The sequence below is a fragment of the Diorhabda sublineata genome, chromosome 8 (assembly GCF_026230105.1).
Source record: "Diorhabda sublineata isolate icDioSubl1.1 chromosome 8, icDioSubl1.1, whole genome shotgun sequence".
NCBI lineage: Eukaryota > Metazoa > Arthropoda > Insecta > Coleoptera > Chrysomelidae > Diorhabda > Diorhabda sublineata.
In genome coordinates this window covers 32,583,751-32,606,023 of record NC_079481.1, presented here as the reverse complement: position 1 = coordinate 32,606,023, position 22,273 = coordinate 32,583,751, and the positions used below count along the sequence as shown (strand labels likewise).

General features: G+C 29.5%; 3 protein-coding genes across 9 annotated transcripts; 1 reads left to right on the top strand and 2 right to left on the bottom strand.

Moving 5' to 3' along the window:
• Nucleotides 1-83: 83 nt before the first annotated feature.
• LOC130448213 (ankyrin repeat domain-containing protein 13D) lies at nt 84-8,452 on the top strand. Of its 6 annotated transcripts, none has more exons than XM_056785487.1 (13): nt 84-221; nt 453-614; nt 675-810; nt 1,005-1,175; nt 1,228-1,371; nt 1,681-1,752; nt 3,001-3,178; nt 3,234-3,459; nt 3,518-3,803; nt 4,730-4,891; nt 5,782-5,882; nt 5,967-6,055; nt 7,237-8,241. In XM_056785487.1, exons 2-13 carry the CDS (start codon nt 516-518, stop codon nt 7,451-7,453), a joined length of 1,881 nt encoding a protein of 626 aa, XP_056641465.1. In that variant the 5' UTR covers nt 84-221; nt 453-515; the 3' UTR covers nt 7,454-8,241. The 6 variants fall into 6 exon arrangements, with proteins under 6 accessions (XP_056641465.1, XP_056641468.1, XP_056641466.1 ...); XM_056785490.1 differs by having other exon boundaries at nt 6,128-8,241; XM_056785488.1 differs by lacking the exon at nt 1,681-1,752.
• On the bottom strand, nt 8,320-10,057 carry LOC130448216 (protein lin-37 homolog). The gene is made up of 5 exons (XM_056785494.1): nt 9,801-10,057; nt 9,567-9,743; nt 9,354-9,513; nt 9,159-9,304; nt 8,320-8,511 (listed from the first exon to the last, which is right to left on the bottom strand). Exons 1-5 carry the CDS (start codon nt 9,977-9,979, stop codon nt 8,490-8,492), a joined length of 684 nt encoding a protein of 227 aa, XP_056641472.1. The 5' UTR covers nt 9,980-10,057; the 3' UTR covers nt 8,320-8,489.
• Nucleotides 10,058-10,738: 681 nt separating this feature from the next.
• LOC130448212 (plectin-like) lies at nt 10,739-19,629 on the bottom strand. Of its 2 annotated transcripts, none has more exons than XM_056785484.1 (6): nt 19,179-19,629; nt 15,788-15,949; nt 13,099-15,729; nt 12,855-12,973; nt 12,553-12,776; nt 10,739-11,518 (listed from the first exon to the last, which is right to left on the bottom strand). In XM_056785484.1, exons 1-5 carry the CDS (start codon nt 19,201-19,203, stop codon nt 12,555-12,557), a joined length of 3,159 nt encoding a protein of 1,052 aa, XP_056641462.1. In that variant the 5' UTR covers nt 19,204-19,629; the 3' UTR covers nt 10,739-11,518; nt 12,553-12,554. The 2 variants fall into 2 exon arrangements, with proteins under 2 accessions (XP_056641462.1, XP_056641463.1); XM_056785485.1 differs by lacking the exon at nt 19,179-19,629 and adding an exon at nt 17,576-17,986.
• Nucleotides 19,630-22,273: the final 2,644 nt, after the last annotated feature.

Below are 22,273 nucleotides of genomic sequence, written 5' to 3'. Positions count from 1 at the left end.
AGTATAAAATTAACAATGATACCAGCAATGAAAAATTAAATAAAGTAAAAAACAAAATTATTATCAGCTGATTCTTGACAGTACGAACCAATAATACCAATTACGTAAAATTAAACTGACAGGAGTATAACAAATCCAATTTATAATCGTATAATAAACAGTAGGGGTACCTATTTCGAATTCAGTTACATTCTAGTCAGCGTTAAGGTAGGCGAGTGATGGTGAGTTTTATCTTATTAACGTACTTAAAGTAAAAAAATAACGTCGGATTGTGTTCGTTTTTTCAATACGCGTACAATATCAACTTCAGTTAACGTCATATATGTCAAAAAAAATTATTTTGACATTTGTGAAAAGTAAACATGTCCGACGACCGACGACTGCCCTAAATATGACTAATACTTCGTAGGTCAAAATTGTAATTTTTACAAAAGTAATGTTAAATATTTCAGGAAATCGAAGTTGACGAATTCTGATCTTGAAAGAATATTTTGTGCAGAGGTTTTTAAAGCAAAATGGTTACAGAAGCGTTTATAAAAGCCGAATACCCATTACATTGGTGTGTTTGGAAAAACGACTATAAAAGTTTGGGAGCTCTTCTATCATCAAAGCAAGTATGCTAATAATATTTACTCATATATTGTATAGGAATTTTATATTGCTTTATTTTTCAGCACAACAAAGAGAAGTTAGATGTACGAGGTAGGTCCCCTCTAATGTTAGCTGTAACATTAGGCCATTTGGAATCGACTAGGACATTACTACATCACGAAGCTAATGTTAATTGTGAAAATTTAAATGGTTGGACAGGTTAGTTACCTTAATTAAATTACAGTTTAAGAAGTCACAACCTTCGTAAGCATTTATAGGATTAATTTTTATTAATATTTGGCTTCTTGAACATATTTAGCATCATATTACGAATAATAAGTATTTAAAAATATACAAAAAGTAAGGTAAATTAGTTATCTTATTGAAAACAAAATAGTAAATTACATTTTCAGTGGTACAAGAAGCAGTTGCTACCGGTGATCCGGAGCTAGTACAGATTGTTCTTGAAAGTAGGGATTTTCAGAGGTATACAAGTAGAATGGCAGGGATTCCCGAGCTATTACATAGATTAAAAGAAGCCCCTGATTTTTATGTAGAAATGAAATGGGAGTTTACCAGTTGGGGTATGTTTAACTTCTAATAATGTAAAAAAAAATTATTTTTCATAATTTCTAGTCCCTCTGGTGTCTAGGATGTGTCCTAGTGATATTTATAAGGTTTATAAACAGGGATCTAGTGTACGGATTGATACAACGCTTTTAGGATTTGATCATACCAGTTGGCAGAGGGGGAATAGAAGCTACGTTTTCCAGGGACACAGTAAGTTTTTTAAATTGTTGATATTGTAACACACAGGGGTTTTATATTATTTTTCAACATAAATTTGGCCATTTTCCTATTAACGTCTGTCTCTCCAATCTATTATATTTCATAGGTATCACCTTTCTGAGGCTACAAGGCAATGGAACATTTAAAGATACCTCTAAATATTTAGTAACGGCGTAATCATTTAGGTATAGGTTAAGTTACAGGGTTATTATCCTTAATTGAATATTTTTTTATCAAGTATCTATTCTTAAACTATTCTTATTTTCAATTTTAATGTGATATTATTGTTTTTCATTAAAGCTATTAATATGTGTGCTCCAATAAAGGGAGAAAGGAGCTACGTGTTCCAACTAAAAAGTTTTTCAAAAACTGGTAAATATTAAATTATATAAATCACTAGAAAAGGTATTGTATTAATATATTGCACAATTAGTTAGAATATTATCACAGTAAAGCAAATACGTACCTTTTGGAGTGACACTTTGTTTGCTAGGATGTTTATACTGCTCACAATATTTAATATCAATGATTAGGTGTAGTGTTGATCACTTACTAAATACCATTTTAAGACTAAATTACGTGGCAAAAGTGTTAAAAACTGTAAGATTTAAAACAAGAAGGAAACTGTCCCCTTCATTCACTTTTGGAACCACAATAACTTGAGAAAAGACTCAAAGGAAACTAGACTGCTGACCTGAATGGTTGAATAGTTTTAAAATGACCCCATCACGTCAATAGGAGTCCAATAGCTCATAAGTCAACCAATTAACTTTTGTATATATTGTAGTTTTGATTGCCAATTAGATAATTATTTGATAGCAGTGAATTTGTTAAAATCAAGTGCAAAAACAGATCAAACAAAGGACTAATCTTAAATTTGTACAATTAAATTGAAATTTCTGGAACCATGAGGGATATTCATACCTAACACACTGTTTATCATACCACTATACCAACGTTTCGATACCTGATTTATCATCTTCAGAAACTAAAACTAAATTAATCAAACTAGGTTAGTTTATCAACGGTTTTTGAAGATAAATACTTGGTTATTGAAATACATATCAGAGAATGTAATTTGATTGGTAATAACAAATATACAAGGTATATTCATAAAGTAATTTTCCACACAAATAAAAGTAATTAATGGTTCGGTGAAAGTTTATTAAGGGAAATAGGAAATAACCCAGAGCCTTGATTTTCAAACATAGGAACAGAAATTAGTATTTACAATATGACATTTTTTCATTTTCTCAAAAAAATCACATATTTGAATTTAAAATGAAAATACAAATTATAATTTTGATTTTGTGTATTAATATCAATGCATATTAGTCTATCGTTTCCCTAGATATAATTTATTGCTAGAGATAGTGCTAATTTGATTTGTAATTAATAAAAAAGAGAAAATAGCTTCATATTTTAAGGTTATGTCCCAATTTAATAGTTTTTCATATTCCCTTTTGCTTTGTGGTTTTCACACCTTTATTGTAGATTAGATATTTCAAATTATTCATTAAATTACCTAGACAAGCCTTTTTTTATAATTTTTCTATAAAAAAATGTAATTAAAACAATTACAACATGTAATACTCACCTTAGAAATGCTAATTTTTCCAGATGACGGTGCTGTAATGATGGAAATAGACCATGATCTTCAACAAGTGTATTGTGAACAAATGAAAACAACAGAAGATTCTTTGAGTATTTTAATGCCGAACGAAGAATCTGTATCACAACGGTTAACAACTCCTATAGTTACAACTTATATCGATACAGAAAAAATCAGTTTCGAAAGGTACTGAATTATCTACTTTATTTGGTAAACTTTTATATATAAATATTTTTTTTAGAAATAAGGCTGGTTTGTGGGGCTGGAGATCAGATAAGACTGAAGTTGTCAATGGGTATGAATGTAAAGTATTTAGCGCTTCGAATGTAGAATTAGTGACTAAAACTAGAACGGAACATCTAACAGAGACTGATAAAGCTCGTAGTAAAAATAATAAACATCCATTACAGAATTTTCTGGGTATAGCAGAAGTTTCTGAATCTCAGGCTGCCTCCTTACTTCCAAACGTAAATATCTTTCCATTCGTATTAAAACAAAATTGTAATTTAATTTTTTCACTTCCAGGAAGAATACAGTAATTCTAGTAACCCTTGTAATATAACACCTGAAGAGTATTTCGATAAAGATGTAGATCTAAACGCTCAGGATAGAGATATCGGTCGACCTAAAGAGGTTCAAGTCAAGGTTCAAAAGTTTAAAGCTAATCTGTGGTTGTGTGAAAATTATCCTCTGTCTTTACCGGAACAGATACTTCCTATTGTGGATTTGATGGCGATATCTAGTTCTCATTTTGCCAAATTGAAGGATTTTATACAGATGCAATTGCCTTCTGGGTTTCCTGTTAAAATTGGTAAGCATATCAAGAAAATAAATTAATTTTGAAAAATTAGAAAAAATATCAATAAAAAGATTTGTGGGCTTAATACCATTTCAATTTTAATATTTCTCTGCATGTAAAATCTTAATTCATAGGAAAACTTGTTCTATATCTTTATGTTTATATATGGCAAGAATTTATTTTCATTCAATTTGGGAAAAACTATGTTTGACTACACTGTATCTTTATATGCTTCTCTTTTCTAATTCTGATTATTGATTCATGTATTTGAGGAATAATTAAAATCAAGTTTCTAATTACATTTATGTAGGTACTGTACTGTAGGTACTTTTGTATTATTCAAGCCACATAAGGGGGTGTATCATCATATACTAATAAAAATTTCTGCATTTATGTATAAAGCAGCTATGAGAGGATCTTTTTGACTCACAACCTATTCTAGGTGTGTTTCCAAACTAATGATAAAGCAAATAATCATTCTTTCTAGTCATAACATATTGTTCCGATGATATTTCTACATTGGAAAGACTTCTAAGTGAGTTAGATATTGATATCTGTTTTAGTTTTGGTGTTACTTGGTAAAATGAAACCTTCAATGATCTGTAACTAATTGTGGATCCATTGGGAGTAAATTCATACTGTATCTTGACTAATTATACTTAAGGAAGAAATTTTATTACAGTTTTTGTTTCTAAAAACAAACAAATTAAGTCCCACGAACTGATATCGTTATTTTTGGCTTTGTTTAGGTATTTTTTGGTTCTTATCCATTCCTATATCATAATATTTTTTTGGATACATTGCGATACAATTTGAAATGCTACTTAAACTTGCGATATGGTAGGAGAATATCGTTTAACTTCTGTTCCAACAGGAATTTTGATTCATTCAACTGACAGTGAACTAATAAAATTATTGTTTATTATTACATTTTTTAGAAATACCTCTGTTTCATATTTTGAATGCGAGAATAACTTTCGGGAACATATTCGCCATGGACGCCGATGTGCCCCTTGTTACTAATATTCAAGAAGATAATCGACTGACTTGTGTACTAGACGATTCTCTGTTCAAATGTCCTTCCGGATATGCTCAAATTGGTGAGAATTTTTATTTTTATATATTTGTAACTTTGAAACATTCATTTGAATTAATTTTGTTTTTAGACATTTTTATAGTAATTATTATTTCGCATATTATAGTGGAAACTAATTACGAACATTTTATTTATCAATCGTTAATGAATAATGCTTATTTTTGATGAATTCATTTGTTGTAAAAACCTCTCGAAATATATCCAAAATGGTTATAAAAGTTTTATAATTTTCATAATAATCTGCGTACTTATATAGGTAGAGAACGACTTATAAGGTAAAGAAGAACAACCGAATTTTTCTAACCTCGTTTTTTGACAGCTAGTTTATTCAAACTAGTGAAAATAGTTTGAATTGAATCGATTCTAAAGTTGATTCCTATAAATAAAAAGCTCCAAAATGAGTGTTGTTGTTATTATTAATACTAGAAAGTTTCTAGATTAATCCGTATTCCTAAACAGGTAGAGTACAAGTTATAGGGCGAAAAAGAATAACCGAAAAACTTTTATTTGAAGTTCAAGTGTTTTTAACGCAATAATTATGATGTATTGTTTTATACTGTTTTTGTGTGTAAGAATTAACTAAGTCTCTTATACATCTTGTGTTGTGTCAAATATAAACCTAACTCCAATAATGTTATCAAAGTTTTTTGTGTTCAGGATTAAATTGAAATTATAAACTATAAAAATTTCATTTTTCTTCAACAATTTTTAAATTTTTCAATTATCGATAGTTTCAAAAAATTGGATAAATTTTTTGTTCATCTCTATTTTTTTATAATTTCTTCTTTTAAACATCATTGAGTATAAAATGAGTTATCAAAAGGATTTTAACATCATTATATAAGAAATATCAAAATTTTGAAAAAGTCTTGAGTATTGTGAGTTTTATTTTAGGTTTAGATGGAAGACGTCAATTTAGTATGGAAGAAGAAGATGATTTACTCCAATTTGCCATACAACAAAGTTTGATAGATGCTGGTACGGAAAGGGAGGAGGTGAGTTACACAAATAGAAATTGTTACGGTCAATATTTTCTTTTCCGCATATCATGTAATTCCGTTTGACAAAATTTTCATTAGGTGGATATTTGGGAAGCACTTAGAGCTCAGAAACCTTCCAGACCGGAAACGCCCAACTTAGTTGGGGAGGAAGACAGGCAGTTGCAAAGGTAATTAAGAAATTTTAATGACAGTTACACTTTTGATTTTGCTAAAGATTTTTTTTTCTATTATTTTTTAAGGAAACGTCAAATTTTAACACCCGAACCAAAAAGTTTAAGACCTATAAAAGAAAATTTGAGAAAAAATTCATTCTAATGCTCAATTTATCGCTTTATTTTTCCCCTTTAGTCTCCATAAGCTCCCATTTAGTTTCATATTTTTTTATTATTATTAATTTAGTAGCTTTTGCCTTTGTTGCAATAAAATCTAGTTACAAGCATAATTTTTTCTAAAAAAATCGAATTATATCAATTATTTTATTTTATATTGTAAATATGAACAAATGATTTATTTACCTTACTAAAGCATTCGACTCTGTTGTAACTAATAACAAAATTCCACTCCCTTGAGGATATAGGACCATTCCAGGTGCCAAAGATCTTCATCTTTTATTTAATATGCTCCCAGGTATTATGCGAAGATACCTTAACCTCTAAAAATATAGAATTGCATCATCTAGTCTATATAAAATGGAAAATATCGAAAATTGCAATGTAATTATAGATCTTTCTAAAGCATTTGATCCTGTTAGTCAATGATCACAATATCGTACTGAGTTATCTATTACTGAAAACCTATTATCCTCATAACCAAGTCACCGATCATCTGTATGCAAAGTTCCATAGTATTTAAGTTGTTTAACTTGATTTGGAGATGAAATACGTGGTTATGGAGGATAAAAAACTCATCCACAATTCTGAACACGGGCAGAAACTAGTCCAGGTTGTGCCAGAACGACACCAAATAGCCTTACAAACTTTTTATTTACTATAAACCTATTAATCTTATATCGAGTGATTGTTTGGGGTGTGAAGATATCATTAGGGTGTTCAAAACGTTATGCATAAATTGTTCTAAATTTATCTGGATTTGTAGAAGAAATATACTGCTAATAATAGTTGTCAAACAAACTAAATGTTCAAATTTTGATAGAAGTCGAATGATAGATGTTTGTTGTATAAAAGAAAGTAAGCAAAAACTGGTGTTTGAAAGGCTTATTTACCATCTGGAATTGGTCCATTTCCTCGGTCACTTTTTTATGGTATACTCCAATGTACAATTCTATGAAGTTTATTAATTGTTATTTTACTGCACATGCGTATATTGCTAGATTATACTTATATTGTAGAGCTATCCAGGCTAGTTTAGAGCTTTATCAAAAGAACACGACTCCGGGTAGTTTGCTACCAGAAAACAACAGTCCCGAAATGGATTCCGATCTAAATTTGGCCCTACTCCTGTCCCAACAAGAAGAAGAAAAGAAGAGACAGCGCGAAGAAAAAGAGAGGCTGGAAGAACAAAAAATATTGGCGGATATTTTGGAATTGTCGCTTAAAGAAAAATAATTTTTTTTTTGAAGGGGTGATAACAAAAGGCATTGAACGAATCATATTTTTGTTGTTATTTTAAGAAAATATTCAAACCGATGGAACGCGTCCTCTATAATATTCAATTTCAATACATATCTGTAGATTATTTTTATTTTATACTGAAAATATGTTTGTTTATTGCTATTATTGCAAATTTTGCACTTTACTAATTTATTGATTTTTATTAAAACAAATCTAACTTAAATGAAAATGTAGCTTGTCCTGCAGGATATCTATTCGAGAAAAATATTTGTCCCGAAAGAATTTCCGGTCAGTATATTTAACAAAACTTGCCAGGTTTCTAATAAAAATATCAATTTTGAGGTATACTTTGGTCTTTTTTTTGAAAAAATAAAAATAAACGACTGAAGAAGAAAAAAATGTACATATTATATAGAAGTATCTAATATTTCATAAAATTTCTGTTTAAAAAAAAATAATTTTTATAAAAAATGTGGTAAATATCAAGATTAGGTTGCAACCCACCGATTTCGTTGAAATTTTAGTATGTTGTTTACACTGGTCAATATAGGGTGCGGAAACCATCCCTTCAGGTACTTCTTTTCGTTAGAATAATCAAATAACTATAATAATTCCAACCCTTTTAATTCTCAAAATGAAAAAGGGATACTAACCTAAACTAACATACTAAAATTTTAACGAAATCGGAGGGGTGTAACCTAATCTGGATAACTACCAAAAATGTTTATAATTTTTTTGGATTTTTTCTACTTTTTTCATTTTTGGAATAATATTCAAAAAACCAACTCGAGTAACTTTATTATATCGATGTTATGGGAAGTTTGTGGAATATTTATAAATGTATTATTAATAAAAACAAATTTATTGTATTTCATTTATTTATGTTAAAATTATATATTTATTTAATATTGAAATGTAAATGTCTTTCTCCTAAGATTCAATTATGATTATATACTGAGAAAAAGTGAAAAAATATACATTCTTATATATTCACATGTTTCTTTTTCTCATCCTTTCCTCTCCTTAAGAATTAATTAGATTCCTCTTGAGCTCTAAAAAAACAACATGATAACTTACAGATAAAAACAAATAAGAGTCAATTTAGTATCAATAAACAAGTTTTTTAATTAAATTTCGTTTTATTTATAATTATAGTTTCCTTTTAGATCAATCCGATGATTTTCTAGCCTTTATATGACATTTTTTGTAAAACATTTTTACTTTAGTATTAAATTTTCTTATTCATGAAATTTACGAAATATGCATCAACTGGTACACACCAGAGACAAAGAAACAGAAAGATAGTGATCACCATTTTCTGGAATTCACAAGTTTTAATCTATCTGGAAAAACTATCATAGGATTGTACTAAATTGAATTATTAGGACGTTTTGACGAAAAATTAGCTTCTTTTGCTGTTATTCCATCATTATAATACCCCAAAGCCTATATTAGACTTACAACCTCTTGCCCAATTTCATGTATTCTTCAGATTTAGCACTTGGCCACTTATTTTTATTTCCAAACTCAAGAAAGTCACAACCTTTGGTCATTGAGGGTTATATTTTTTATATTTAGCCAAATTTTATTGGAAAAATGACTAATTATACATTTTTTCAATACAAAACAATATTTCATCTTTTTATGTTAAGGTTTCAATATGAAATAACCAATTTTAATAATAAATTTTGAAACTTACTTATTATAAATTGCTTTAAGTATATTTGTACTTTGTAAATATCGATTTTCATTATTAAAAGCAGTTTGTATCCATTTTTTCTTCACATTCATCCATCGTTTCATATGTTCTTGCATTAGAGTATGTTTACTAGGAATATATTCATCCTAAAATTAACATAATTAATAATAACCAAAGTTGACTTACCAATCTTACATAATCTAAATTAATATTGTCTTTATTTTGTTCCTGCTCGGGTAGTGGTGATGGAATTCTTGAAACAAACTGAGTATGTGGAGAAGGTAATCTGTTTATCTCGGATAAAGAATTTTCATTCCATGAATTATTAGCGGGTTCTGGAGAAGATAGTCTACGTCTAGAATAAGTTATTGGTTATATGTAATATTTCTAGTATATGAGGTAATTTACTTGACAATAGATTGAGGATTTCTAGGTTGATTTTGCATCCAAGCACGGCAAATTGGATAAAGTGGAGTATCTTCCTCAAATCGAGCCAAATCAACGCTTCTATCAAATAATTTCATCACATAAGTATGATGGTATGGTGTAGGCATATTTTCGACTTTTCGTTTTCTATTTGATTCGCTGTAGGATAAATAAAAAATAAAATACTAGAATAGATTATAATACTTCTAATTTTACCTAAGTTTCTTATTATCATCTGAAGAATCGCTACCTTCATCAGATGATTGTTCTGTAAGTTGTTTTAGAACGCCTTTTAGGCGACCTTTAGCTAAAAGATAATCATTTCCAATTGTATTTTCTTCCTTTACTTCGACTTTAATAGGAGAAGAATTAGAAAGCCTACGTTTTTTGGTCATTTAGATTGTTTTAATATTCAAATGATTAACAGTGTTTATTGTTAATAAATGACAAGTTTCGTTATTTTTATTGAAATCAGATGTCGCTAGAGGATATTCTCCCATAGAACTTAAACAATAGTTCTATGATTTTATATTATGAGATTTATTAGAAAGTCTTTCTAATATATTAGTCTTGCTTCACCTTTAATCATAGCTTTGTTCACAGGTCAAATTCCGAATTATTTTAGCGCACATTCAAAATTTTCCATTCCATTCCAGGGAGGTGAAGTCATCGACTCGCGAATGAAAGTTGCGCATACAATCGGTCCTGAACTGATTCGGAATTTGACTTGCAAACAAATCTTATGTAATAAACTTCGAAAGTACGGTAATAAAAGATTTAGCAGTGCTACCATAAATAATATTTATTGATTGCTATTTGATGACAAAAATTTCAAAAATATGCGACGGAATGAATGAAATTCTTACACAAATTATTTACATTATTATTTTCTCACTAGTACTAAATGGAGTCCATTCATGTCATTATTACCTCTTGTCCGGAAATTTGTATATATTACGGAATATTAGCAATGTTCGAAAAACTGATGAGAAGATTAGTGATTTTCCCTTATCTACCTTGGTTGTAAAACAATTTCATATTATAAATATATTTCATAAAATGGAGATCACATTTTTTAAAATAAGTAAATAATGTGGTAATTTCAATAGCTGTATTAAAAAGGGTACAGGTTTTATCAAATAAAAAGCTCAGAATAAGATATTCACATATATTATCATTTTTTACAAGCATAATTGTACAATAGAACAATAGAACAATTGTAATTTTGAATGTGGCAACACTGATTACAGCCACAATTGATTTTCCCGCCATTTTTTCATATAAATATAAGCACTTGTGATTCATAACCCTATATTTTAGCCGTTAGATATACAGTGCACATTTGATGTGTAGTGTAAATGAAATAAACAGTACGATAATTTTTCAATTTTAACTAGAACTCTTGTTGAACTCACACTGTATATTTTAAATATTTGGATTAAAATTTGTTCATTTTAGCTGGTGCCACGGATTCTTACACGGGACTTAGAGGCTTTAAGAAATGTTTTAAAAAATATATGGGTTTATTTCTATTGTTTTATTCAAATATCTTTTTCAGTTAGTAACATTTTCAAAAATTTTTTATCGTTAAAAAATTCTAGCAATCGAAATATTCTTTATATCAGAAAACGACGTTAAATTATATTCTCAATATATCAAAAAATAGTATAAATCACATCAAAAAATTTTTTTGGTTGAATTATAGTATAAAAAATATAAATGTAGTTGTAAATTTTATGAAGTCATTAAATAATCAACTTTCAATATATTTTTGCGTTTTTTAGTAGCAAAATTCATTAAGCTGCGTAACAAATACAACAAAGATACATTTATAAATAACTCGAGATTCTTATAAAATTAACAACAAATATAACATCTTGGACCTATTCCAATTGACCATATAAAACTTTATTCCCTCAACATTCTCCAGGAATCTGAAATAAAAACAAATTCTAATCAATACGTCAACTGTGAAGGGTTCCACCCTGTATATCAACTAAACGAGAATATCTAATTGTAATTTGACAACAAACATTACGTGGCAGCATGTTTTTTTCCACACAAATATTTATTCTGTAAAATAAATTCTATACATATCACATTATTGCTATGGTTATCATCTAATAATATTTATTTTATTAAAACTCAAAATTACTAAGAATATGTTGATATTTACATTGCTTGTTGAATAAAATTTGAATATTCAAGGTGTAAGTCAAATCATCGCTCGTGTATCAGGGGAAATTGCATCACGAACGTTGGCAGCCTTTGCCCTCGGCCTTCGATGTTGCAAAATTTATTGTAATAAAAATTATGTCAGAATTTATTGTTTATTATTTGTATATAATTATAATTTTATTGAAAATTATTCCTCTTCTTTCCTGTTGGTTAAATTATATATAATCAAAATCAAATTACAATTAAAAAAGTTAACAACTTGGCAACTATGTTATATAACCGTCATTTCCTCTGCAAATTTATTGCATAACCTCGTTTGTTCATATGTATACTAAACTCTTTTGTTAACTAGTACTGGTGATTTGAATTTAAGTTGTAAGTTTTTATATACGATCCAGTAATTATGTAAACAAACAGTGTCTATTTTGTTGCTTGTGGTTTCTTGTTATTGTTAGTAAAATATAAAAACAGTTCAGGTCAGTACTAATTAGAAAGATAATTTACTATGCCAATGATCAACAAACTTTCCTATTTGTATTTATTACTCAATTATCATTTAGTTTGTGGTTCTTTGTTCTCATAGAGTCTAATTTTATTTGTAATTGCTTTCAATCTAGTAACTTTTTCAGTGACTTCTATAAATCTAAAAATGATCCACCTAGTTTGAGAACAAACTAATTATTCTCATATATGTCGTAGAGAACAAATTTTTTTTATTTATTATTTATTTGAATTTAAAGTTCAAGAAATACTTACATAAATATACAAAATTTGAAGTTTATATATGTACCTTTATTTACTAGAGAACAGCCCTTTCCCAAAAATATTTTTGGCCGCATCTGTTACGTCGTCCAATTCTGCATGCGCCTTTTTGTTACTTTCTTCCATTTCTTGTCCTATTTCATGTCTTGTGTTATCCAAGAAATTCGCAGTGTCTTTCATTTTGTTTTGGAATAATTTACCAGTTTCGGCCAATTTGTTGTCTATATTGTGACCGACATTTTGTAATCCACTCTATAGCAAAATAAAACATACATTAGTACATTTCATTCAATAACAGTCAATAAACCCAACACATTTAAATAAACTTACCTGAATTTCTTCTTTCTTTTGATTGGCGTTTTTCGTTGCTTTGGTAAAAGCACCTTCAATATTGTGGTCTGCTTCTTTAAGGCTGTGACCTGCTCCTTCAATCACAGCACTAGATTTATCTAAAAAAAAATTGAGAAAAAAGATGTAAGACTATTTGATGCAATATTCGGTGGATATAAGGTTTGACAAAGTTAAGGGGAATCTTACTTCTGATTGATAGTTATTAATAATTAAGATCTATTACCTTTAATAGTTTCACCAATATTATGAAGACCTTGTCCAGCTTCTTGTAGTTTATTATCAATGCTTTTTGCTATATTTTGGGTACCTTCTGAAGTCTTTTGTGCAGTATCCTTAAGCTTATTGTCAATATTCTTTCCCATATTTTGGACTCCTTGTAATGTTTGTTGAGTTACATCCTGTGTACTTTCTGCAGTTTTGTGCAATGAGTTATCAATACTTTGCGCTGTACTTTCAGCTATATTTTTAGCTCCTTCAGTAGTTTTTTCAGCTGTTTTTTTAGCGTTGTCTACAGCTTTCCCTGTTGTTTTTTCAACATCTTTCGCAGTTTCCTTCAATTTATTATCTACACTTTTGATCAGGTTTTGTGTTCCTTCTGTGGTTTTATGGTAGGCATCGTTGATTTCTTGCGAGGTATTATGTGCAGTTGTTTTAGCCTCGTTGACAGCTTTTTCTGTGGTATTCTTTGCAACTTCTACAGATTCTTGCAGTTTGTGATCGACGTTTCTACCAAAATTCAATAAACCTTCACCAAAACTATGGGCTACATTTTCGCCACTTTCACGAGCCTTTTGGGCACCTTCTGCTGTATTTTGTGCTGCAGTTTTGGTACTTTCGACAGCTTCAAGGAGTTTGTGGTCAAAGTTTCTACCAAAATTCAACAATCCCTCTCCAATGTTATGGGCTGTATTGCCTGCACTTTCACGGGCTTTTTGCGCAGTCTCTTGGGCACCTTCTGCTGTATTTTGTGCTGCAGTTTTAGTACTATCAATAGCTTCATGGAGTTTGTTATCGATGTTTCTACCAAAATTCAATAAACCCTCTCCCATATTATGGACTATGTTATTACCACTTTCACGAGCCTTTTGGGCACCTTCTGCTGTGTTGTGTGCAGCATTTTTAGTACTCTCTACCGACTCTTGCAGTTTGTGGTCTACGTTTCTACTAAAATTCAAAAAACCCTCGCTGATATTATGAGCTGTATTCTCAGCACTTTCACGAGCTTTTTGGGCAGCATTTTGGGCACCTTTTGCTGTATTTTTAGTACTATCAACAGTTTCATGGAGTTTGTGGTCGACGTTTTTACCAAAATTTAATAAATCCTCTCCAATATTATGGGCTACATTTTCGCCACTTTCACGAGCCTTTTGTGCAGCTTCTTTGGCACCTTCCGCTGTATTATGTGCAGCAGTTTTAGTCCCTTCAACAGTTTCGTGGAGTTTGTGGTCGACGTTTTTACCAAAATTCAACAATCCCTCTTCGATGTTATGGGTTGTATTGTCTGCACTTTCACGGGTTTTTTGCGTAATTTCTTGGGTACCTTCTGCTGTATTTTGTGCAGCAGTTTTAGTACCATCAACAAATTCATGGAGTTTGTTGTCGATGTTTCTACCAAAATTCAATAAACCCTCTCCAATATTATGGACTATGTTATTTCCACTTTCATGAGCCTTTTGGGCACCTTCTGCTGTATTATGTGCAGCATTTTTAGTACTATCTACAGCTTCATGGAGTTTGTGGTCGACGTTTCTACCAAAATTCAACAAACCCTCCTCAATGTTATGGGCTGAATTGTCGGCGTTTTCACGAGCCTTTTGTGCAGCGTTTTGGGCACCTTCTGCTGTATTGCGTGCAGCATGTTTAGTACTATCAACAGATTCATGAAGTTTGTGATCGACGTTTCTACCAAAATTCGTGAAACCCTCTCCAATGTTATGGGCAATGTTTTTGGCGCCTTCAAAAGTCTTATGTGCCGCGTTTTGGGCACATTCAGCTGTCTTATGCAAAGCATTATCGATTCCTTGCTTTGTATCAAGTGCAGTAGTTTTTGCTTCATCTACAGCTTTCTCCGTGGTTATTTCCGCAGCTTGCGCCGATTCTTGAAGTTTGTTGTCGACTTCTTTACCAAAATTAATCAGACCAGCACCAACAGTATGAGCTTGACTTTCTGTTTTTTCTGCAGCCTTTTTAGCATCTTCCGCAGTATCTTTCAATTTTTCATCTACATTTTTTGCAAATTTTTGTGCTTCTTCTGCCGCATTATGTGAAGCTTTTTGACTCATATTTTGTATGTTTTCTGCAACGTCTTGACTTTCCTTATGGAGATTTTCTTCTGTTTTATGTAATTGATTTTCCAAATTTTGACCAACTTTTTGTAACCCACTAGCCGCTGACTTTGTTTGGCCTTCGGTGGTTTCCGAAACACCATGCATTTTGTTATTAATATTGTGCCCAACATTTTGAATGCCAGTAAGAAAGTTCTGACCTCCTCGATGAAGATCTTCTCCAAATTGGTGCAGTCCTTCTGTTAAAGAATGTTTTTCAGTCTCGGCTGAAATAGCAGCCGAATGGAGTTTATTATCTACATTTTGTCCAGTTCTTTTCAGGGTATTCGCCAATTCCCTCCTTTTCTGTTCAGCAAAATCTTCTGTTTCTTTTACTCTTTGTGCTACTTGTGCTTCTGTTTCTCTCCATTTTTGTTCAGCCGTTTGAACTGTATTTTTTATTGCGTTATTCGCTTCGTTTAATTTATCATCAACTGTTTTTCTTGCGTTTTGTATTGTATGTTCCACAGATTTAGCTTCATCTTCCGCTTGTTTAATTTCGTCATTTAAATGATTTTTGGTTTCTGTAGCTGAAAAAAAGAAGAAGTTTAACGTCAAATTTTGTATTTTTTAATTTATTGCGCTTACCAGTCGTTATTGTTAAGTCTTGTGCAGCATCTTCAGCTACGTCTATAGTCCTTTGTGCTTGAGCTTCAGCTGAGTTCTCTATTTGTTCTGCTTCTTTATTCACTTCTTTTTTCTTTCTGCCGAAGAATTCTCCGATTCTGGTACCGATATTTCTAAGACCGGCTAAAAATTGAAAATTAGTCACTGAATTGTCATAAACATCGATGGGATATACTTTTTTTGTAGTTTTTTTTAGGATGCCATAGGTAATTCTATAAAATTACATATCTAACCTACCCCAGGAAAATTTTTCCTTTAATAAAACAAATCATACATAAAAATGTCCCTATCTCCCCCAATAAAATTGCCACAACGAGCATCTCTCTCTCTCACACACACACACATTTACATCGAATCATGAAAGTTGATTTTGCTTACACTATATACGCTTTAAAGATATTTTGAATAATTAATTAGGTTTATAAGTGATATTTCGTTCCCTTATTACAAAAAAATCCAACAATTTTCTTCAATAAAAGTTGTGTCAACTCATTAAGTTCATTATTGTTGACTATAATAAAAATATCTTCTAGATTATGTCATCGTTCGCGTTTAACATGTGATGTAAATATAAAATTTCAAGGTTAGATTTGCATTTATTTGTAATTTGTGTAGGATTTTGTCATCCTTTATTATTCATCTATTAAGTCATTATTTTCAGAAAACTAGTGTTTTTTTTTCTTAATACTCCTTTTCTTATTTCATTTTTCTATTATAAGCAAATGATGTAAAAATGTTAGGTTGAATAATAACCTAAAATTTCACCTGGTAACTCCAGTGTTGTCGGTTCTTAATACATAAATAGAGGCAATTGTTATATCTACGTCTCTAACTACATTCATTTTTTGTTAATGAGGATTGTCATCAGTTAATACGATGATTATATAATAATTCTGATGTGTTAATGATTTCTATTCTAAAAAAAATCGTTATTCTGAAAGCGAATACTGTAAAATAAAAAAAGTAGGAATTATATCTGACTAAGTGCTATCCGGCGATGTACATTCTATTTTTAAATAATAGGAATGCGCTATTTTTGAACTAATGACATATATCCGAGGTTTTATCAACAGATTTATGTTGTTTGGTATATTATAGTTACAATAAAATTTTCAATTTTAGATTTATTAAAAATACTAAGTTTAAAATCGTTTTCAACTATCGAATATTGTAGTTTTACATAAAGTTAAATATATCTGAATATGAAATTTACATTAAAAAAATAAAAAAACAATTTTCATGAGTCGATTTAATTTTTATATACGAAAATCTGACAACAATACAAATACTAATGTCTCAATCGCTTATCAGAAAGTAGAAGCACACTTTCTATTTGCTTTTTTTAATGTTATGTTCACTAAAATAACTTTTATTTCTATTATTTTCATTATCATTCATATTTTATTCTTTGAAAGCTTGAGAAAGTATTCATAGGTGAGGTCAGGACTGTTTAATAAGTCATTTTGCATTAATTTACATTTTAACGTGTACATGTACATTTAAAACGCGCAAAAATATTTAAAACTAATTTTTTGATATAATATCGAAGTTATTTATCGCAATAAAACTAAATCTTCATAAATAACAATCCATCTCTAATTGTGTGACGTCATAATTCTACTGACTTATTTAACAAGATGTCGCATTGGTACGCGCGATGTAAGATGAAACAGTTACTGTCCATATTTGTAAACAGATAATAACAAACTTTTTAATTTCTATACTATTTATTTGCTATCATAAACTTACCCAACATATTAAATATTACACTCAGCCGATGGTCTAACGAAATATATTTTTAAATGAATTGAAAAGGTGCCCCGAAGTCTGACACACTAACTTGATAACAAACTACGTAAAATAATTCTGTAATATTGGGCAATCGATAGTAAGCTAGCACGCAAAATCTAGAAAAAGACATTTACAGGAAAACCATAACCGCATACTTATAACTAATTTAAATTTTTAACGGAAATATGCTATGTCTGCAAAATAATGATAGTAGCTGTTATTACAATGGAAATTTGATATACTACTAGAAATAGAAATGAAATACTTTGAATCAAAACTAGAAAAGGAAACCTAAAGTAATTTTTTATAAGAAATTACTTTATACATTCTAGGACGCTACCTTTTTTACCGACGATAATGTCAAATCACTACAATTTTATTATTATTTTAATTTGACCTCTACAATGGTAGTAGTTGTTTTTTTGTGTTATTTATTTTATTTATCTGCACTAATATACTTTTCAATCATAAGATATTTTAATAAACAAATAACGAATAGACATTTTAACGTTTCATAAAGAATCTAGAGGGCGCAGAGAAATAGCACACAATGTAACTAAGATGGAGGATAGTATTTACTGGATTGTGTGGAAGCATTTTAATTATTTAACAATACGCGTGTGGTCTAAACGTAATTTTATTCAAACTAATATACTCTCACATTCAATTCGTTGTCAAAATCATTTAAGCAACATATTTTTTTAATATACAGGGTGGATAAAAACTCACAATGAAAATTGACAATATACATTAGAAATTCACTCAATAACAGTCACTTTATCGTTATTTATATAAGAAATCAAGTAAATTTCTTGTAAGCTTAATTATTAAGTTGTTTCCACATTGGTATTAACAACTTATTTCCGTTTGATATAACAAAATATCACTAAAAACAATTAATCTTAATCGCGGTATATTAATCAGTATTTTTATGGATTTATCAAGACGTAGTTTAATACAAAAAAAAAAAATGTTTGATTAGAAACCGCTGTTTTGATAACGTGTCCGTTTTATACGAGGTACGATCAAAAATAAACTGTTCTGATTAGTCATTTTGCTGCTGTCGTTGAATCATTATGAAGAAGCTCATAAAATATTAAAATATATCCATGACCGATGTTGTAATACTATTTAAAAAGAGGGATGTATTAATTTAGGGCGAGGAATGGATATCAAAAACAATGAAAATGTACAAAAAGTTGATAAAATAGGCGTCTATTTGAGATATTAACATACCACGTTGATCCGATACCCTAATTTCGTTCTTTTTGTGATATTGAGAAGACTAAAATTGATGAGATAAAATCTACTCGAAAAAAAATGATTCCAGTAATTTATTGACGTATTTTTTAACACACCTCGTACTATGAGTTATTAAAATGACTACTTAATAACTGATACGTCAAAAATTAAATTCTAATACAACGATTTAAATAACTTAATTTGGTTATACTTTCTGTTTTTTTTTTCTGTACTTTTTTCACTCCTTGTATATAGATTTCATTTTATATTGTAGCTTTAAAGATTGTTTGCAATATTAATTTTAATAGTAAATACTTACTAGTAAACGAAGACCAAAACGACATCTTCGAAAAATATATGTATACAATCAACACACACTATAAAAGTAATAAACTCACTGATTTAAAAAAAAATCACTGTTATTTCACTGTTCCTTCGAAACATATACACCCGAACTGGACGTTAAAACCTAACTGATTCGTGCCGGTACAGAGTAGGTTCTCTTAACAATTATTATATTCTTGGACTTGTGATTCTTCTCAATACTGAAACTATTCTTCTCTTATGATTACCTTGACATTGAAAGTTATTTTAGAGAGTTGGGCGCAAATTACATTTAACGCTTTTTTGTGATGTCTGTATAACATGAATCTTTTCAATCTGAATACGCCCAACGGTTTCCGTTTGAGTTATATTAGTCGCGTACGGGGAGCCGTTTATAATTTGTATACCAGGAACGTATAAATAATTTGGAAAAAAAAATTGTTGTGGTGTGTGATAAAATTAGAATAAGACTGTTCAATAACAATTTATTTATATAACATTGTTATTATAACATAAGTGAAATTACTTGAAATATCAAATTAATGGGGTTTTGAAGGTTAATTCAAATGCTTTATCATATTTATATTATGTATTGAAGAAAATTTTTTACGAGTTTTAAAATTCTAGTTGACTGATCAAAGTAGGCTTGTCGTTATTCACAAGCATCTGCTTGACGTTGAAATGCCCGAATTCAAAATGGAATTTAATTAAAGCGACTAAAAATAGATGCTTTTATTTTAATGAAAATGTTTATCCAAAGGAATAAAATACGCGTAAACAGTTTTTAGAAGCTTATTTTTAAATTTTAAAATTCTTCAACGAGGGAGATATGATAAATTTTTAACGTTTATTAGTTTATATGAATTGAAAATTGGTTATCTATGCTGAACACCTAACCTAACCTAACATTTAAATCCAGTAGATGCTCCGGGACTTGATGCAAAAAATTCGGGAGTAGATGACGTGAAAATAATGCTCTGTTTAAAAAAACACCTCGTTTGTGAGTTAAAGGCATTTAAAGTTGCGAAAATGAAACTTATATATATTTTTTTAAATTGTGTGTTTAAAGGTCAGGGCCGGCTCATGCCCAATAGTTAACAATACGTTTACAGGGACAACCTGTACTATTTAAAAACAGCAAAAATGAAATTTTAAAACGATTTTTTAATAAAAGGCTACTCTTTGTTTAACTCGATAAAATTTGTGGTTTAGGAGTTATGTGGATTTTTAAATCAAACAATGTTTTTATTATTTTATTCGGTTCCCTTAAAATCCACGCTGCAATGATTTTTGTACTTCGTTCATTTGGACCGCATGTCGTTTTAATTGTTTAAATTCGATATTTGTATAAACTAAAAATATTTCTAACTTGGTTAAACCTCGTATATAAAGCGTTTGATTCACGTTCATACAAAATATAGAACGGATTATTTATTTCTAATAACCGCTGTATATATAATAAACTATGAATAAATAATTTTAGTTATTTTCGATTATGTACAACGCATTTTGCAACAAACTACGTTTTAATTATGTATTTTTAGGTTATTGGAATATTTTCTAAGTAAACACCGATCGTAAACGTCTTGTTTACGTATTACAAACACATTGTACTAATATTAACTATCATGAGTAGTAATATGAGTCATAACATTAAATAAATGTTACTACTGAATTCTATAATTGATAAAAAAAATGAAAAAGTGAGAGAAAACATTGAGATATTAATATACGAGTATTGATCAATGTAATAAAACGAGATTTCAAAGAAAAAATGTGAAAAAGGTTTGAAATTAATTTAAAGTTAACAAACTGTAAGATACTGTCTAATATTTATAAGTTTTATAAGTCACAGTAGATGTGTGTAGATGAATAATTAATTCTTTATGCAAATTTTCAAAAACAGACACTATATAGATGCTCATAAGTACGATTTTAGCGTACCATGTAATTTAAAATACCTACCCTGACCACTAGAGAGCGGTGGAAATAGTTTCGTATACTTCTTCGTTATTATCTAGTTGTCAGCGACTGCTACGAAATTCAGTTAGTAACCATCAGCGATGACGTAATTCTTTGATGATATTATGGCGCAGTGTTGCCATAACTATTAGATTTTCTTCAAAATTATTCTAAAATATTCCTTTTCAGAAAAAGATCGGTTGTTATCAATTAAACATATTATAATAACTATAATTAACATGAAGGAAGTAAAAATATTTTGAGAAAAGTACTTTAATTGGTTTTCAACACAAAAAATTGGTATATAAACATGTACATTAACAATATAGTTATAAAGTATATACATGCACAAGTTATATACTCATTTTTTATACCTTATATATTTTAAAATAATTTAAATCCACAGGAACAGTATTTTTCAAGCAAATATACAATTATAATAAAGTAAACTAATAAAACTAACTATATTTTATTAGAGTTCTGTTTTCATTACGTCTACTAGTCTATACTAAACAATAGAACTATAAAGTATTTTCCGGGAAGCACGTAATGTTGAGAAATCCATTCATGTGAATGTCTACTAGCTTTTACAGATTTTTGTATCAATTATATTTTTGTTATAACAACACTAGTTGGCGCAAAACAAAAATAAAATTTGTGAAACGCATAAAAATCACAGAATTATGTTGAAATTATCAAATTTTGATGACATATTATTTTTTATCAATTATTTGTAATCTGACAACACTGGTAACAAAATTAAAAACCGATGTCGTAATCCACCGCTCTCTAATGTTCAGAATAGGTACCATCAATTACGTAGCGTCAAATATTTGACCAGTGTTGCCAGCATAAAAATCAGAAAACATTTTCCGCGAAAGCGTTAGATGAATTTTTTTTGCTCTCCCGTTACATATCACAAGATTTTAAAAATACCCTGACCGCCTAAATAATATTGAAATTCTATATGAAACGACTCCATAACCTAAAAATTGTGGTATATCGATTTGACTTACGTTAGTACGTACCAGTATTCCAAAAATATTGAAATATTTGAGAGAGTGACTAAAATTTACTGTTTACAAAACGGTGTACGTGGCAACGTTGTATTTAACTTGAAGAGAATTT